The 18,590-nt window shown below is 41.9% G+C and overlaps 2 protein-coding genes across 2 annotated transcripts; one reads left to right on the top strand and one right to left on the bottom strand.

Annotated features, from left to right (window-relative positions):
• Nucleotides 1-1,551: 1,551 nt before the first annotated feature.
• On the top strand, nt 1,552-17,039 carry fmn1 (formin 1). Its single transcript, XM_018682541.2, is given in 18 exon segments — nt 1,552-4,070; nt 4,318-4,426; nt 6,113-6,174; nt 6,964-7,499; nt 7,501-7,719; nt 7,817-7,958; nt 8,474-8,561; nt 9,243-9,304; nt 9,398-9,486; nt 9,600-9,729; nt 9,868-10,014; nt 10,578-10,637; nt 10,727-10,847; nt 14,057-14,149; nt 15,508-15,559; nt 15,895-16,044; nt 16,265-16,346; nt 16,604-17,039. Coding segments are annotated over 18 exon segments (3,648 nt in total). The 5' UTR covers nt 1,552-2,609; the 3' UTR covers nt 16,649-17,039.
• Nucleotides 17,040-17,117: 78 nt separating this feature from the next.
• On the bottom strand, nt 17,118-18,522 carry grem1a (gremlin 1a, DAN family BMP antagonist). Its single transcript, XM_018682544.2, has 2 exons — nt 18,365-18,522; nt 17,118-18,209 (listed from the first exon to the last, which is right to left on the bottom strand). The coding sequence occupies exon 2, from the start codon at nt 18,199-18,201 to the stop codon at nt 17,662-17,664; it is 540 nt and encodes a 179-aa protein (XP_018538060.1). The 5' UTR covers nt 18,202-18,209; nt 18,365-18,522; the 3' UTR covers nt 17,118-17,661.
• Between the last annotated feature and the right edge of the window lie 68 nt (nt 18,523-18,590).

Genomic DNA, 18,590 nt, shown 5'->3' with positions numbered 1-18,590 from the left:
CAAAGGGTGCTGTGTTCCCTGCGGTTATATAACAGAAGGGATTTAATGCAGTTCTGTAGGTGCATTGTATGATGAATGGTATCTGCATTATTGCTGTTTTTTCTAGTGCTTTTTCCCTGTTTTTCTGTGTGTTCTTGCATAATAACAAACAGTAAACAGATGAAAGCTGAGGATTAATAGTGACCCCTAATTAAAAGAATGATTAAAAAGATACTTCTTTAATTTCTTTACTTCCATTTTAGATCCATATTTTCATGGCATTAAGATAGAACGTAGCCTCACCAGATTTCAAGTTTCAATTTGAAGTTTAAGCACCATTTCAGACAAATTTATGAACTTTCCCAGCTTTAAATCAAAGAGGATCAGTTACAAAACCAATCAATTGACATTATAAACAGAATCTTCATGTTGACAAGTTAACAAACACTTCCTAAACACATTCACATGTTTTGTATATGAGATAAAAATGTGGAACAAATTTGAAAGAAGAAAAGTCAAAGCGGAACTCAGGTGAGAAATTAGAGAGTATGTTTGGGTCCTTATCCATTAAATACAGGCCATTTTCAACACAGTATCATATCCTGGTGATATATAAATCAGCACATATTATATTTCTGCTGCCTAATGTTGGACACAGGCCAGCATGTTTGTTCAGGAGTTGTGTGTGTTCTGGGTCTAAAGCTATTTCATGGGATTATCTGGATTCGTTCTTATTACATAAACACAGCTCACATAAAGGCCACAGTGTCCCCTCCTCAGTGCTTTATTAGCATTCATAAGATTAAGTGTAGCCACTTAAGGCTCCACTCCAGGGTACAGACTTGTCTCAGAGAACAATGATTTTCAGAGAAAGTTACACAATGCAATGACAAGCAGTAAAAATATTATCACTAATGTGATCTGTCACTTACCTGCTGGATGTGATAACATGAGAGCAAACAAGGGTGGAACCTGAGCACTAAGAATAACACCAGTAGCGAGTGAAAGAGGAAGTTTAGAGTCTCAAATATTTTCTATTCAGGAATCTATAAAAAACAGTGGACAAAGGCTTCTCAACTCTAACCCTAATCCGTTTTTATTATTCCTAATTTAAATTAATAATCAATAATAATACATATTTTTTATTGACAATATTCTTCCTGCTTTACTTTAAAAAATCTGTTTACATATTGATTTATTTTTATATCATTTTTACTTCTTTTGTCAGATTTAATTATCAAATGCTTTTATATTTATCTGCATCATGAGCTTGACACAATGTGTGTCAGGTTTAATATCATGACACAATAGGTACCTTTATTTTGAAAATTTTCTTTGTTTTTCTCATTAGTTCTTTTTTATTTCTACCATTTCTACATCTTTTTATAACCAAATTTTCCCTTCTTTAGTATAAATCTTTGTTGCCAGCTTGTATGTGATGTTATTTATAACTTAAGTAAGGTTTTTATTTGTTTATTTGTTAACTGTAGGCACAAAAACAAAGGACAAAGCACGCCTGGTTGTGTGTAAATCAAGTTTCATTTACAAAGGTAATTCTGTGTGATTTAAAATATTAAGCTAATAGCATTGTCAATAAACCAAGTACTTTTATTTTGACAACTGAAAATCAGACAGTCCTCCTCCTATATCAATAGTGTGTGTTAGATTTAATGTGAGCTGATTAACAGTATGGTGTAGGTGGGGTTAGACCTAAGACGTCCAGATTAGCTGGGTGTTGCTCAGTGCCTGCAGGGGAGCAGAGAGACCTCCCTGTCACTGTGGATTTACAGGCCAAAACGTTTAACAAGTGATCCCTGGCAGGCCTATTTACCCTCCGTCAGCTCTGGGTGTGGTGTCCCTCCATCTGTTCTGGGTGGCTTCCTTTGCCTTACGGCTCACGGATCTGTCAGGGTGTTGTCAGAAGCAGTGGCTGAGGAGGCCATCTGCTCCCAATTACACCGTGACAATCTGCAGGACGTCGTCCAAGATGCTGCTCGGTAAACTATTACAGCAGGTTTAGCAGAGCAAGAGGGAAAAGGAGGCAGAGTTTTGGAAGCTGAAGCCTGGACTTGGATCTGACTTTTACTGTAACGGAGGTTGAGCTGAGTCACTCCAGCCAGCGGAGCCATGGAGCCAGCCTTGGAAACCTTCACTTTTCCATTACTTTGTGGATTTCTCTCCTGTCATTGGCCACGCTGAGTGACTAACAGCCTTCCACTTTTAGGTTTGGAAAATTAGTGCTCTGGTAAAACATGAAGGAGCTGTTGAAACAGTGAAAGGATACATTTATTTCTTTTCAGCAAACTGGAGCGGAAACAGGTCGGATTTTCAGAAATAATAATATGACTTTTGTTGACTTGCATTCATCTATTGATAATAAGTAGAAGCTGCATGATCCTGGAACCAGCTAGACAAATTACTGCATGCCCTACAGATGCCAAAACACCCATTACACCTTTTCAGACTGCGTTTTTCTGATGCAAGATAACACAATGTTGCACTTAAGTCTCAGAAATGAACAGTATAAACAGCAACCACAATGTTGATGTTGGAAAAGCCTCTCAGAACGTCCTGCTCCCTCTGTTCTGGATAACTTTACCACTTTAACAAACAACTGTGACTTGTAAAAAATGGAGGAGCAAAAAGCCATTCTGAAATTTTTCAGGACCTTTTCAGATGAGCAAAATGAGGATATATTGCCAGAAGAACTAAGTATTAACCTAAAGAAAAATGGGGATGTGAACTTTAAAGATGCTCTTGAGCATTCTAGAGATTCCTTATTTTATGTTATATTGCCTCATGAAGGAGAGAAGATGACCCTTAACTCTGTGAGACTTGTAACTGTGAGAGAAGAAGGAAATGACTCAGACAAAACAGAGGAGGAGAGGAATAATTTGAACCTAGCGGAGCAGCAAAGTAAGGCTGTAAATGTCTCAGAGAAACAGATCATTGCAACGAATCAAGACCAGAATAAGATGCCAGAAGAACACTGGGACAAAGAGAACTCACTGGATGAATGTGCCTTGAACGCATCTCTGCAGCCAGAATGTAAACACATCTCAACTGACTGCACAAATACAGATGGTGATTGTGTTTCAGCAAACAGTGTCAAACAGGATGACACTGAGGACGACGAACAGGACGTCAAAAAACCCTCTGAAAATGGGAAAATTGCAGATTCCCAGGAAGATTTTGTCACAAGTGCTCACAATTCTGATTCTGATTTTGACCCTGCAAAAGCCTCTAAAACCAAACGTGTTGTGATAACAGTGAGTCGGACAGGACCCGCAGTTGAAGAAGAGGCTGAGCTGACACTAGAGGGAGCTGAAGAGCAAACATCCTGCTCTAAAGATGGTGATGGAGAGGAGGTTGAAGGTGCAGAGGAGGACAACAAAGAAGAAGATCTGTTTCTAGACTTCTCCACTCAGCTCCAACAACATCCTGGCAGCCCAACAGATAAATCACCAATTATTTCCATCACACCAGCCAACAACCCTCCACCTGGATCCATTTTCAGCAGAGCCACCTTCTCCCCGGCCTCCCCCACGGACAAGCAGATCCAGCTCCCAGCCCTCTTCAGCGGCCTCAGAGTCCTGAGGAAGGGGGTGGTCGGGCCCGAGCACGACACCGTGGCCCAGATCAAACCTCCGTCACAGGGAGCAAAGAGGGCCATCTTCCCAGAGAAGCAGGGAGACGCGAAGGTTCAGGGGAGTTTCCTGGACCAGATCTCCCAGTTTCTCAATCGGGAAAAGAAAGGAGACGAGAAAGAGGAGAAGACTGGGATGGTAGCCGAAGGAGACCAGGATGAAACCATGAATGGGAATGAAGAAAGTCAAGAGAGTTCAGAGAAGGAAGACCTCGATGCTTCAGGCTCGTTTGATTCTGCAAAATCTCCGGTGTCCAGCGCAGAGGCAGCATTCGATGCCTTCAAGGCGTTTTTCACCCCAAAGCCTTTGAAGAAGGACCCAGCAGATAAGGTGGACCTCGAGGCAGTGAGGAAGAAGATAAGAACTGAAAAAGATGTGTTAAGAGCCATTTTTGACAGAAACTCCAATAAGACACCAGAGAAGAAAGAGTCATCTGATGAAAGAGTATGCATCATGTTATCGAAAGGGAACATCAAACCATACATTATATATTATTATCAGAATGATTCATTAAAATATTTCACTCAGTTTTTCCTGTCAAAGAAAAATGACCTTTTTATTTTAAATTATTTTCAGACTGTCAAAGTGGAAGAAGTCGACAGTAGTTACTGGAATTATGTAAATATTTTGATATATACAGGTTGTGTTTTAGAAGTAAAAAATCACTGTTATCATCCTCTTTTCTCTCTAGTCTGAGGCTTCCACTCCAGGAGAGGGAGAAGAACGAACTCCTGGTCGACTACAAGCTGTCTGGCCTCCACTCAAGGAGGAAAAAGTTGGGCTCAAGTATACAGAAGCAGGTACTGGCTACTTTTCTAACCTGTACCTGTCATGAAATAAACCCTAAAATGTGTTCTAAAATGAATGTACTCAGTGACTCACAGTAGATATCACCACCTAAAAAGATAAAATGAAAATCCACACAGAAATACGTCATTATGTTAAACACTGTAATCTCAATATTTAAGACAGATGTTAATTTGAGATGAAGCAGTAGAGAGAGAGAGAGGAGTGTTTGCTCTGGTGGAAGTGATATCAATCTCCACTGCTAAAGAAAACACAACTCCACCCTGTGTGTGTCCACAGCCAAGACTCCACCTGCACCTCCTGTGGAGGCATCTACTAGACTTGTTTTACATGTCACACTGACTGTTGTTCATTTGTTCTTTTGACAAAGTGGTTCTGAATCTTGAGGAGACTTTTATGGTTAAAGCCACTTTATGTTTAAAATTCAAAAATGTTCAGCTCTGGTGCCCCCTAGTGGTAACACTGTGACAGAGCGCAATGCATGAGATGTGATAAAGGAGGAGGCAATAATCACATAAATAATGAAAAAACAAATCATATTCTAGTGTTATTACCATTTTTACTTATATATCCAAATATTACAAATTTATATGCTGTACAGTCTGTACAGTATACAACACCCTCTGTTTGTGGAGCTTTGATTCAGATAAGGAAAAACACCTGTGAGTGTAGTGGCCAACATTTTTGGCTTAAAATAAGTCTTCATTTTTGTAAAACTGTGTGAAATTGTGAAATTAGCATCAGACTGCATGTCTACACATTCTGAATTAAATCCTAAAAAACAGTGGTCTGTGCACAGTTTTAACTGGCATAAGAATTTCATGGGTTGGCAACTATGTCATCAAACATGAGCTATTTAAATGCCATTTTTTTTCTTAAAGAAACAAATGGTCAAAAATAGAGGAAAAAAATATACTACTCACCCAGTATCAGGCTTCACTGAGGTACAGGAGCCAAAAAATATATATCAAAGTCAATGAAAAGAGCATCCATACACTCAAATCTGTAGATTTTCTTTTTTTTTTTTTAAATGCGGTATGAACAAGTAACAAGTGAATGCAGCAGTATAGAGGGCTGAAAGAAGATCACTTGATTATCCTTAATGTAGAACACTTGTGTCAGTTGTAGAACCTGTGTAGCTAAACATAAAGGGAATTGTAGTCCTAGATATCGTGGACTACAAGTTAAAGACACTGTCTGAAACAGTAAAGGAACACTAAATACATTGAATTATTAATTAGTTGTTAGTTTGATTTGAAGAAGGACTCTGACTGAAACTCGCACATTACAATGTTGTATACACACAAATATACTTTATACTACATCATTCAATACAGCCAGTGTCTGTGTGTTCCTGTTCCTTGCCTTGTTTTGTTTTTAACCCAGTCTGTCCTAAACAGCAACAGTCCATCCTCAAACACCCCACAGTCTCCCATAGTAGTAAAACACAAATTTGATTTGTTCTGTAAAATAAGTTCCAGTTCTCAAGTGTTTCTCTGTTGTTGTAATTTGTCCGTCTGTGGCTCGTACTCAGCCACATCGTTAGTGTACCTATCAGGGTAGAGAAAGCGCTCTGGGGCACCACAGCTGTAACGATGAGCATCTGTTATGGTGCAGGAAAGAACACAAAGCTATTGTAAAAATGTCTCTCTCTCTCTTTTTCTGTTGTTTCCTCTCAGAGCACCAGGCTGCTCTGCTGCAGCTGAAGAGAGAATGCAAAGAGGAGCTGGAGAAGTTACAGGTCAGTGTGAAGGATAAAGGTGAAGTGTTGAGCCATGGTATAGTGCCAGGTGTTGCCTGATCTATATACTTTTATGGTGTTTTTATGCTTTTATATTCTTTCTTGTTTGTGTTTGATGAGAATATTGATACTGCTCTCAACTCTACATTTATCAGCACCAAACTGAAGCGTAAAAACAATTTTTGTATCAATTAAACAACCTTTAATTAATGAGTTTTAGAGGTGCTGATGGGCATATATTGTTATCTTTGGAAAAGCCAGGCTAGGTGTTTCCACTGTTTCCAGAACCAAGAATCATGTGATGTGCTACTAATTTAAAAAAAAGTAGAGGTAGTGTTCAGTCGCTACATTTTCAATTAATTATTCCCAGAAAATTAGCAGGGCACTGGAGGTTTCAACGTGCAAAATTGTTAAATTGATCAGCAGATAAGCAAACAAATTCAACTTACTGTGTATGACAAGTATATTTTCCAATAATACACTGATGATGACTGAACATTTACTTGGGTTTAAATTCCTATTTTCCCTATAATTAATACCAATGTACATAGTAACTTATTGGGCTTATTATTCTGAAAATAATCCAGCCCAGCAGACATGCAAAATAAAACCAAAAATGTATTTTCTTACACAGCGGACAGATTTTTTTCCCTGATTGGCAGAAGAGTCTTTGAGGATTCTGGAAAAAACTACATTTAGTGATCAGCAGGAATCTAAATTTCATAAAAATGGATGCTTAGCTCTGTGCCTCAGAAGTAAGTTATGAAGTCTAACCAGCATTATTTTCAGGAGGACTATGGTCAGGAACTCTCCAGACTACGGGTGGAGAACGAGGACAATGTCGCCCGGCTGGAGTTCACCCTGGCTGAGCTGCAGGCCAAACTCTCCCAGGCTGGGATGCACCGTCGAGGGGAACTCAGAGACGTCGCCGTGTCCACTGGAGATGACTGTTTACAGAAATCTTTCCGCACCGTCTGCATCCAGACGGACAGAGAGACCTTCGTCAAAACTCCAGAGGACGGAGAGGGGGCGGGGAGGACCTGTACGAGTCCTCAGCAGCAGAGGGTGACTCCCAAAAAGCTGGACCTGGCGTCTATCAGCCTCAGTCTGGCTGGTCAGAGGGACGATACAGTATCCACTGTCCCTCCATCCCAAACACCTCCACCTACCACGCTACCTCCTCAACCTCCAGCTGCCTTTCAGACAGCGTTAACAGACAATCTCCCTCCTCCTCCTCCTCCTCCACCACCACCACCTCCACCGTGTTTATCATCTCCCCCAAACCACATGCTGCCATCAAATGGCCCTCCACCACCTCCACCCCTCCACCATGACAGCTAGCTCCTCCACCCCACCTCCTCCAGCCATGACAGGCTTAGCTCCTCCACCCCCACCTCCTCCAGCCATGCCAGGCTTAGCTCCCCCACCCCCTCCTCCTCCAGGTGGAGGGTTCTTATTGGATAAACCTCCCAGGAAACCGGCAGTGGAACCCTCTCAACCCATGAAGCCTCTTTACTGGACCAGAATCCAGATCCAGGACAACAAGTACGCACATATAAAATCAACAAAATGATGCGTCTTTGTAAAGCAGATTAGATTAAAACAGGGTCTGAAATAAACTGATACTTTCCTCTCCCTTTAGCAACAACACACTGTGGAACATTTTAGAGGAACCAAATATAATAAACACCAGTGAGTTTGAGGATCTCTTCGCCAAAACCACCAAACAGACCAAGAGGAAGCCGCTGTCCGAGGCTTATGAGAAGAAAGCCAAAGCCAGGAAGGTAACATGGAAAATGAACAATATTTTCTTAAGCAGCAGATTCTTATCAGAGAAGAAAGAGGTGGTGAAGTGCTGGAGATTGCAATGTGACTATTGTCCACTAGAGGGGGTTAACGCCATTGTGTTAGAGATGCCAGATCATCACAGGAATATACACAATTATTAGATTAAAAAAGGTATTTTGAAGGTCAAAGAGATCAAAGAATCAGAATATTTCAGCTCATGTCTCCTCTCAGCATCTGTTAAACACAAAGGCAGTTCAAAAGTACACAAACATGTTAAAACATGTAAGAGACAAAAGACAAAAAAGGAATATAAAGGTTCAACCATGAGCAACTGACTGACCACTCTGGTCACTAATACAAGAAGAGCTAATGCATCAGGGTGAAGGCTAATGTGACCTTGGTTTGTTCTGCTCCATCTCCTCACAATAGACTCTCTGTTAATGACTCACTAATGGTTTCCAGTGGCAAGGTGGTCATGGTAACTCTGTGTGTGTGTCTGTGTGTGCTTTAGCTCATTAAGCTGCTGGATGGTAAGCGCTCTCAGGCTGTGGGCATCCTCATATCAAGCCTCCACCTGGAGATGAAAGATATTCAGCAAGGTGAGTTACAGAGCGCTTCATTCACTCAGCTGTGTCGCCAGGAAACAGCCTCAGTAAAAGTTCATTTACTGTCAGGCAGTGATAATTAAGAGTGGCTGTCTCAGGACATAATGTATGATACAATATAGTAAAATAACACACACAAATTCATATGTATTTGTCTTTTAGCAATAAAAGATACAGATGAATTAAATATAATATCTAAACTAACCGTGTTCCCTGTCTGGTCTGGGAGTTTGAACCTGCAGCCGTCATCTGTAAACATTCAGATCACCGCAGCTCCCTGAACATCACCCTTGTTTAACTTTAACCCCGGTATCACACTCAACTTACCCTGTATTTCACTCTGAATATGAGCTGCTGGTGAATTTAAAGCAGGATTAAAGGCTAAAACACTCACCACAATGTCAGCAGGACAGTTACAGAGAGACAATCTGCATTGCTAATCCCAAACATCCAAATCTTTGTAGCAAACAGCAGACTGTGTTTCCTAGTGATAGGAATGTGTTGGTGCTCTTTGTTCATCTGCAGTTTTCTGTTTGATCTCTTTACTTCTAACTTGTTTTTTCCAATAAACCAGAACCAGGAACTTCAAAGAGCCATTAAAGGACTTAAACTAATATCTATTGTGGATTAGAGCCTGAAGGTTTAATCTGTGCTCTGTTATCATCTCATTTCAAGCTGTACTGACTGTGGATCACTCTGTGGTGGACCTGGAGACCATTGAAGCGCTATATGACAACGTATGTATTACAGCACATGTTACTGCGCTTTAACTACAAGAGCAATCGCACAATTATGAACCTGTAATTGACATTTTATTGCCAATGTGTCAGAGAGCTCAGCCCGAGGAGCTGGAGAGGATCAAGAAACACTACGAGACGTCAGAGGAAGAGGAGGTTAAACTTCTCGACAAACCCGAACAGTCAGTACCTCCTCTGATAACAGAAATGTCTGTGCTTGTTTTGACAAATATCTGACGTTCTTACTGTGTTTAGCCTCTGTTAGCAGCTTATTGTTCATGTGGTCGTCCTCCAGGTTCCTGTATGAGCTGTCTCAGATCCCAGACTTCGCAGGAAGAGCTCACTGCATCATCTTCCAGTCAGCGTTCATCGATGGGATCGCGTCCATCCAACGCAAGCTCAACACAGTCTCCTCTGTCTGTAAGGTAAGAAAAGCAAACCCACTCAGAGCCTCCATTATGCTCTTTAAATAGGGCGAGATGTGGAATATGAAGCGCCGCTGAGTGAACACCTGTCCACAACCTGAAAAAGCCGATGACCCTTCATTTGTTTTCCGTTTTGAGGCTCTGCTGGAGAGCGACAGTGTGAGGGAGGTGATTGGACTGGTGCTGGCTCTGGGGAACCACATGAACGGAGGCAACAGGACCAGAGGACAGGCTGACGGCTTTGGCCTGGAGATCCTCCCTAAACTCAAGGACGTCAAGAGCCGGGTAAGGATGCTGCCGCACAGCCTTTCATCGTGCTTTAAGTTCAGCTAAATTGAGTTTTCTTCCACAAATGCAGCACAGAAAGCTTGCTGAAGTTCTTGCCTGTTGGCCTGGAGCAGAGAGCAAGTCAAAATGCTAAGGATGGTCACAGCAGAGTAACCTATCCCAGGTAATTAAAAACCAACAGTAGCTGGAGGTGCTCTCTACCTCCTCTTTCTGTTACCACTGCCATGAGTAAATAAGAGCAGAGGACTGTAGTTATATCAGTCAGCTCTCAGGTGGGAATTTGTGACACACTTAAGTCGAATGTGCACTCGCAAACTTTAACTTAAACTTAAAAAGAAGGAATTAAATGAGTGTATGGCTGCTTATTTGTGAGTTCAGTGGGTCTTTGATTCGGGCTGTAGCACCTTAGAAAATGCACTATAAAGGCAAGAAGTAGTAGTAGTTGTTAGAGACGGAAACAGGGTCAGTAGGAGAAACATACACTTATCTGACCTGTGTACCTCAGAAAAGTATTACCTCAAACTGAGACAGGCTTGATGTTTCTTTTTTTTTTTTTCCAGGACAATCGTATCAGCCTGGTCGACTATGTGGTGTCATGCTACCTGCACAAGGTGGACAAGGTATTTATTCATTTATTTTCATAATTTCTGACAGTACGTCATCTTAGTCCCTGATATAACAGCGATGTTTTGTTGTTGTGTCCCACCAGAACGCCGGCACAGACAAGAGCAGGTTCCCCCTCCCTGAACCTCAGGACGTCTTCCTGGCAGCACAGGTCAAGTTTGAGGACCTCGACAGAGACCTGAGACAGCTCGGACGAGATCTAACAAGTACGTAATGTCAGCGCTGCAAACTTTATCTCCTCCAGCTCCTGTTCTCTGAATACTTGTTTAAAAACCCCTCCAGAGGAATAAATACCAACACTCTCGGTTCATAATATCACTATAGATGGTTACACACATTCTCCCCCGTCCCCCAAAAAAAAACGTTAGCTCCGCTCCGAGCAGACAGACATCCATGTGACTGGGTGACCGGAATAGTCTCTCTCCTTGTGGTCATTTTGTTGTGTGTTTTTGTTTGAAAACCTCAGCCAGCCTGTGTAACTCTATCGCTGTGATTTCGCGTTGCTCTCGAGAGGTTCCCACAGACCAGACCCAAAACCTCGGCCCAGTCTGGCATCGTTTTTCCCTCAGACACCCTCCAAACCCCCCACACACCCCACCCATCCTCCTCCCAACAACTCACCACCCTGGTTTCCCATCACGGGGCCCCAGCCATTCAGGAACCGTTTATACTTAGGGCTAAAGGCCTGCTTCTTTGACCAGACTCGAGCTAGCTGAAGCACCAGAACAAAAGATTTCCTCTCGTCTCTCTTATCCCTCTCGCCTGTTCTCTTCTCTCCCTAAGTGTGCCCATATGACGCCATTTGGCATGCCAGCCAGTCAAACCAGACAAGTCACGTTGAGGACAATGCTGACATGTATATGATTGTGACAGAGAGCATTGTTGTATCCTTAAGTATACATGTGTTTTTGCCCGTGTCGTGCTCTGTATGTGCGTGTACTCAGAGACTAGCAGGAGTCTTGCTGCTGATACTGGCCTGGCGCCTTTCAGATCCAGCTTCTAATCCTCGTGCCCATCAGATCTCCCATCGTTGTGCCTTTGTGCCCCTGTCGCCAGCACAGGGAGACCATAGCTTCCCACTTATGTAATCTCCAGACCTTCCAGTATCTGCAGCATCTCTGCACGGACCTCTGCAGAGATGCGCGGATACTTAACCTGCTCGTCTGTATCACCTGGGCTCCAGTGTGGCCCCCAGATGTGTGCCACAGATAGCTTTCTTTACCTCTCAACACAGCTTTGGCTTATCGGGCCGTCTACCCAAACCACCGTGCAATCTGGATCGCCCGTCGCAGGTTCCTTTTGTTCTGCCTGTTTGAACCGCCCTCATGCCTGGTTTGAAGCTCTGCTGCTGTCGTTCTTCACTCTCCCTTTGTTTTCTGTTCGCTTGGTATGAAATGTTTCCCAACACAGTCAAAAGGAAGACAAGTCATCCATGTTGACTTATGAGGGAAGGAGACTGTAAAGACTGTTACGTAAAAAAAAAAAAAAAAGCTTATTCACTGTGAAAAGTTTAAAGTTCATCCAAATTAGTTTTACTGCATTATAATGATATGAAGCATACTGAGCTGTGTCTTTATGACACTATACAATTAACATTTAACTTCTAGAAACAACAAAAGATATTTTTTATTTGTCCAGGTTTTGAAAAATCTGAAACGTTTCAGGCAGACAATACTGATATTTGAGAGTTTTAATCTATCAGCACAATATAATAAGGCATTCTCTAAATGTGTTTTTAGCCATGTTAGCAGCATGACTCTTTCTCATAATTTCTCAACAGCTCTTGGATGGATTGCTATGATCATATTCTTTTCACAATTTGATTGTAATAACTTAAACATTAAGCCTAGGACACTGTACAGCCTCACAAAGCTGTTAGCATGGCTGTAAACCAACCCTTTAAAAACTACGCTGACTTTTTCTGTCAAGACGTTATTAACTAGCCCTCGAGTTAGATTTCTTTTCTTATGTTTTTTGGGGCAATTTTTATTATCTGCTATTTCATATGGTTTATATGCATCACCTCTGCTTGTATGCTTTTGCTTCTTTTATTTCCATGATCATATATAATCTAAGGCTGCAGTAGGTTTCAGAATTAGTAAAAGAAATCTGTAATTGGCTTAAATGAAGAGCTTTCATTATTTTTTCACATTTCTTGGCACATTCTTCTATTCCATTGTGAAATATGGGTTATGAAGACATAGTGTTTTAATCCTGGAGACTTTCTGCTCACTCTGTGCTCTTTGGTTTCTTTGATAGATTAACTGCATGTCATTGTGGAGTAATGCTGTGATTTATGAGGCGACCAATCCAAACACACCATCACCAAAACCTTCAAATCTCTTTAAGAAAGCATTTATCCCCCAAATCACTGCCTCCACACTCCTCGTCGGCCAGCTCTGTTTATGTGAAGCTCTGTAACCCTCTTCAGTCTGAAATAAGCAAACTTTCGTCAGGCACAAAAGGCAGACAAAAGTAAAAAAGGCTCGCCACACAATGCAGAGGGAGATACCCGCCTCCACAGTTTACACAAATCCCGAATGAAAACAGTATTCTTTTGTAATCTTATCTGGGAGATGTTGATCGAGCGTCGGGGGCTTTGGTGGGGGGGGGGGGGGGGGGTCACAGGGACTCGGCTCCCTCTGCAGCCTCTATTATGACTGGCTCCGCAGACTGGCTCCTCTGATCCACTGATTGGACGCAGAGCAACGTGGAGCCACAGACTGGCAGAGGAAGAGAGAGAGGGAGCAGAGTTAGCAGTCGCCATCTCTGGGTGAATCTCAATAAGTGATATGTGGAGAGGAAGTCGTGCTGATAACCTGCTGCTCGGGCACAGGTGGAGCTGGTTTAACCCAGAACTCTCTGTTCTCTCCCTGGACTAGTTATGAAGTTAAACTCCAGATATCATCAGCAGGACAGAGGAGAGGTTTATTCCCAAACTTAACACTTTCTAGGAGCCATTCTTAGCACACAAACGTGATGAATTAAAAATCTAGGACTGAAATTTAAAGGTAACGTGATATGATTTGATATGTCAACATGTCTTGTTTCTTATGGTGCTACTGAAGCATAAAATTGCCTCTTTCTGGTTTAAAATCCTCTTTGAGAGAGCAGGGAGTTTCTTTTAAGAGGCACTAGCATATCCATAAACTGTCCATCTCACTTTTCTCTGTAAAAATGAGACAGCAGTGTGCACTTTTTAGACCTCTGTGACTTCCGCACTGTATTTTCCAGGTATCAAAGTATCAGTCCACCAGATTAAATACAGTGTTAATATAGCTGTCAATATCTTATGTCAAATTATTACAAAAAAACAAAGAAGTCAGAGTCCTCATCTCCACCTTCTAAGTCCGAATACAGCCGATGTTTGAGTCTGAGTCCAAGCTGATTGATTTGAGTTGATTCTCTCTTTCAGGATGTGAGAAAGATGTACAGAGGGTTTGCTCCGACTCTCCTGAAGAACACCTGCAGCCGTTCAAAGACAAGATGGAGGCTTTTGTTCTTAGTGGTGAGCAGTAAAATCTAAATAAACAGGCGAGATCTGTCGACAGTAACACTTCAATCCCAGGTCCTGAAAAAAAGGACAAATTTTACAAAGACCTCTGAAACTGTTGTTATGGCCATACTGAAGATTTATTACTCTCTGAATTCAGATATTTTGTTTCAGATTTCTAAAATCTATTTAAGAACCTGTTGATCCAAAGTCAGTTTAGTTGTATGCTTCTTCACTTTCTCTCTCCATCATCCTCCTCTAAATTATCCCACAGTCTGTAGTAGTCAGACAGATGTACTCTTCCTCATACTGGCCTGAAAATGTCCCTTTTTTCTTTCTCATGGAGCGTCTTTGGTGTCTGTGCGTGTGTGTGTGTGTGAGAGAGAGAGAGAGAGAGGGAGATAGGGTGGATTCAGAGTAAAGACTAGACACTCAGATAAGGATCAGATAGATTTGGCAATGACTGAGAGACTCCTGCCTGAGACACACAGACGCACTGGGCCTTCTCTCTCAGAGACTCTTTCATTGCAACAAAATATTCTTTCAACCGACCGAGGCACTGATTTTTATATCACAACCCATTTCAACTGAACTCCAGAGACATCCAGGCCCAGCATTTGAAATGCCAAAGATTCATTTAAGATCCTAAAATGTCCTTTTTGTTTTAAGTCAAGGTGACAGATCAAAGCTTCACAAGCAAAACCCCCCAAATGTCTCTTAAACAGCAGGGAGACTACAGCCTGTCCACACAACTATGGACCTGTTTAAGTTACCTTTCAGACACACTGGACTGTGTGCATCTTAGGACAGGATTTCTGCCACACAGAATGTTTTTTCAAACATGTGAAGCTAGTCTGACATGTTTTCTTCCTTTTAGAACACAGTAGGTTTAAAATAAAACATGTTTTAAGATGTTTTTACGACTGTACTGAACTAAATAACACAATATTAGAATAGAATGTCTCTTCAAAATATGAATCATAAATGGGTCTAAGTTGCACTGGAATTAATTAAAATGATCTTTTCTGCTTTGAGAAAAATCTGATTTTCCAGTGGATTTGTTGTTCTGGGCATTTATTTCTGGGGTCTAGAGCAGAATCCCTCAACATTACAGGGAGACAGACACAGGTAGCAGGTTGCAATTAGAAAGTGGCAGCAAGAATGGCTCCATTGTTGAACAACTGACTGTGTAATTGCTGTTTTGAAGAAGATAAATGGTTGTCTGGCTCCATTAAACAAGGTCGTCATCATTGTATAAGAGGTTTTCATTGTGTCTTTACAAGTATTTACATCAACAGACTCTACATAGATCTTAGGACTCTTTAAAATATAGTGTCTGACTACAACTAAACTATTTCCTCGTTTCTTTTCAGCACGAAAGGAGCATGCAGAAGCTTCCTATCAGCTGATGACTGTGCAAAAGAGGTCAGAGACTTGAATCATTCTGACATTTTGAAATTTAACACATGATATCTGGAATTAAGATCTCGGCAGCAAAGGCTTGATAGATGGAAAAAAATTTGGAATCTAATTTTAACACATTTTCGCATCCCTGGAAAAGCAGAAACAGGAAGCAGCAGCCATGAACGAGTCTTGGATCAGGCTGTTGTATTAATATTTCTTTGGTATTTAATATTTTACGAGCTGCTGACTCTCCACATCCTGAAAAGTCATCAAATCCTGCTTTTCCGAACCTCATAATCGTTCATTATTATGTCAGTTTTTTTGACTTCTCTCTTTCTCTGATACTTGCTGCTCAGTTTTCAGGACTTGGTTCTGTACTTTGGACTGAGGCCTAAGACAGGAGAGAAGGAGGTGACCGCTGGTCATTTCTTCATGCTCTGGTTCGAGTTTTGTGCCGACTTCAAAGCCAGGTGGAAGAAGGAGAACAAGAACATCTCTAAAGAGAGGTAAGCGATGACTGTGTACATCCACTCAGCACTTTATTAGGAACACCTCTACACCTGCTTATTCGTGCTGTTATCCAATCAGCCAATCATGTGGCAGCAAGGCAGTGCACAAAATCATGCAGATACAAGTCAGGAGAGGCAGCATGAATGTGCAGCTGACATATCTGCAGAAATTATGTTACGCAATCACGTCAACATGGTCGACTGTTTGCTGTTGCAGGTTAAAGGAAGCTCAGCTGTCAGTGAAGAGAATCACAGGAGAGAAGAAAGTGGAAACGAGAAAGATCAACCCCAACAGCCTGGTAAGACGGGGACTTTATTTGCCCTGGGGTAAAAACACATCAGCAGGCGACGCCTTGAACAAACAATCCAGCATGTTCAGAGTCTAAAGTAGCACTTTAATTCAGGGTAGTGCCAAGTCCACGTACTTTATTCAGACAGCATGAACTACAACACCATTTTCTGTTGTGCTGCTTTGGAAGATTTGGTTTTAAGAAAGGAAAAAGTTCTCTGCAGTGATCTTGTTTCTCTAATACTGATCATATTTCACTCCCAACAGAAAGAACGACTGCGTCAGAAAGAAGCCAACATGTCTTCAACATGAGAGGGAGTGTAACATGTCGAACATCAGGGTCACTTCAGTCAAACACAGCCACCTCCTCCTGGTTTGGTTTCATGTTTCTAATATGAAACCAAACCAACATTTCCTCTGTAAACTTTTCAGATTTTTTTTACAGACTCCATTCGCCCATTATTCTTACATTTCCATGAAATACTTGCAAGTCATCAGCTGACAGCTTTATGTTATATAATTTACTTCCTGAAATCGTATTTGAATTTAAAAGATTGAAACAATCTTTTGTGCAATATGTAGACATCAGAGCTTCAGCTGTGTATAGATTCTTATGTTGCATTGATTCTGACATGTGTAGTCTACAATCTTACGCAATATTTTTCCACAAATAAAATCACTGATCAGAAAAATGGGGGATGATGTAATAGCTCGAAAAATGTTTTATTTACAAGCAACATTACAATACATGATACACAAATAACAATAAAATGAAGTGGCATTTAGCAGTGCAGGTTGTAAAAAATAAAAATAAAAAATTATACTTTTATATCATGAAAGCTTTCGACTCAACATCCCACACAGTGGAAACAATAACACCATCCAAGTCCTTTGAAGATGTGTCCTCTTATGGTCGCACACATCCATCAGCCTGTATTTATCTGACATTATGAATAGAATTTAGCTTAAACCTAATCTGTCTTTGGCACTGAGGGTCACCAGTTTAACTAAAACTCTAAACTTTGGCAAAGTCCTTGCATCTAAAACCATCTGACAACAAAACCTCTAATACTCACAAAAAGACTTTCTGGAAATAAGAGACAAGATATTGGTTCAGTGTGAGAAATTATTAATTGCAGGTAGAGGGACTATGACTCCTGAATCTGTCAGCAGAATTAGTGGTATATTGCTGAACATCCTCTCTCCATTATAACCAGACAAGGCTCAGGTAAGTTCCTCACCACTTTGTCGAGGCAACTTTCCCTTTTTTTTATTCTTGCAAAGCTGCACAGAATATTTATCAGCCCGCGCGCGTTGGTTTCCGTCTAATCCGTATCTATGGTCGTGCAGCGGCACTGCTTCACGCGCTGCACCCGTTTTTTCCTGCTGTTCGGCGTTTGTCCCGGGCAGAACAGGGTGTACGTGACGGTGCTGAAGGTTTTGGGTTTGCAGGCGGAGCAGGACTCGAAGGCGCTCCCGTCCTGGTAAATGTGCCGCGGGATGTAGAAGGAGTTGCACTGCCCGTAGCAAAAGCGGTTGATGATGGTGCGGCTCAGGCAGCCCTCCTCGCGGATGGTCTGCTTGAGCGGCTGCGTCTTGCACCAGTCCAGCCGCAGGTACCGACGCTCCGTGACGTGCAGCGCCTCCTGACTGGACTCCAGCACTTCGTCGGTTGAGGTGACCGGCCCCGGCCCGCGGGAAATGAGTCCACCGATGGGGGGTTGCAGACATCTCTCCGATTCGTTTGGGTTGTATTTGTTCGGGTGCGGTAAAGCGCTTTGAAAGGTCACGGCATCTGTACTGAACAGCGAGCTGAGCTGCAGCGACAGAACTAACGCAGAGAGCAGCACTGATGGAGTCCTCATTATTGAAGCTGAAAGGAAAACAAAATATAAATCAGTCATAGATGGAGAGCTTTTACGCACATCTTTTACGCATGTATTACGCACAATAATGTCCACCCAAAAAACACCATCTGAACACGATCATTAAATAAAACTAAATCAGAGAAGAAAAAAAAAAAGCTACCTGTTGTTTATTCAAGCTCCTCGCAAGAAAACTTTATCCAGTCAGGCAGTTAACAGCATGTGTTTCCTCTTCAGGTCCTGCGTCCTCTGCAGTGGCTTTATGAGTGACACACTGAGGGGTTTTCTAAACTGTCTTGAGTTTCAGAGCTTGAGCAGAACACGCCTCCCCCCAAACCCTGATCCTCACTTTATCTGTCTGAAAAGAGGGGGCAAAAAATCCTCCTCCA

The sequence above is a fragment of the Lates calcarifer genome, linkage group LG7_1 (assembly GCF_001640805.2).
Source record: "Lates calcarifer isolate ASB-BC8 linkage group LG7_1, TLL_Latcal_v3, whole genome shotgun sequence".
In the NCBI taxonomy this organism is placed as follows: Eukaryota; Metazoa; Chordata; class Actinopteri; family Centropomidae; genus Lates; species Lates calcarifer.
The sequence above is the reverse complement of the archived record's forward strand: the minus strand, read 5'-3'. Positions and strand labels throughout refer to the sequence as shown.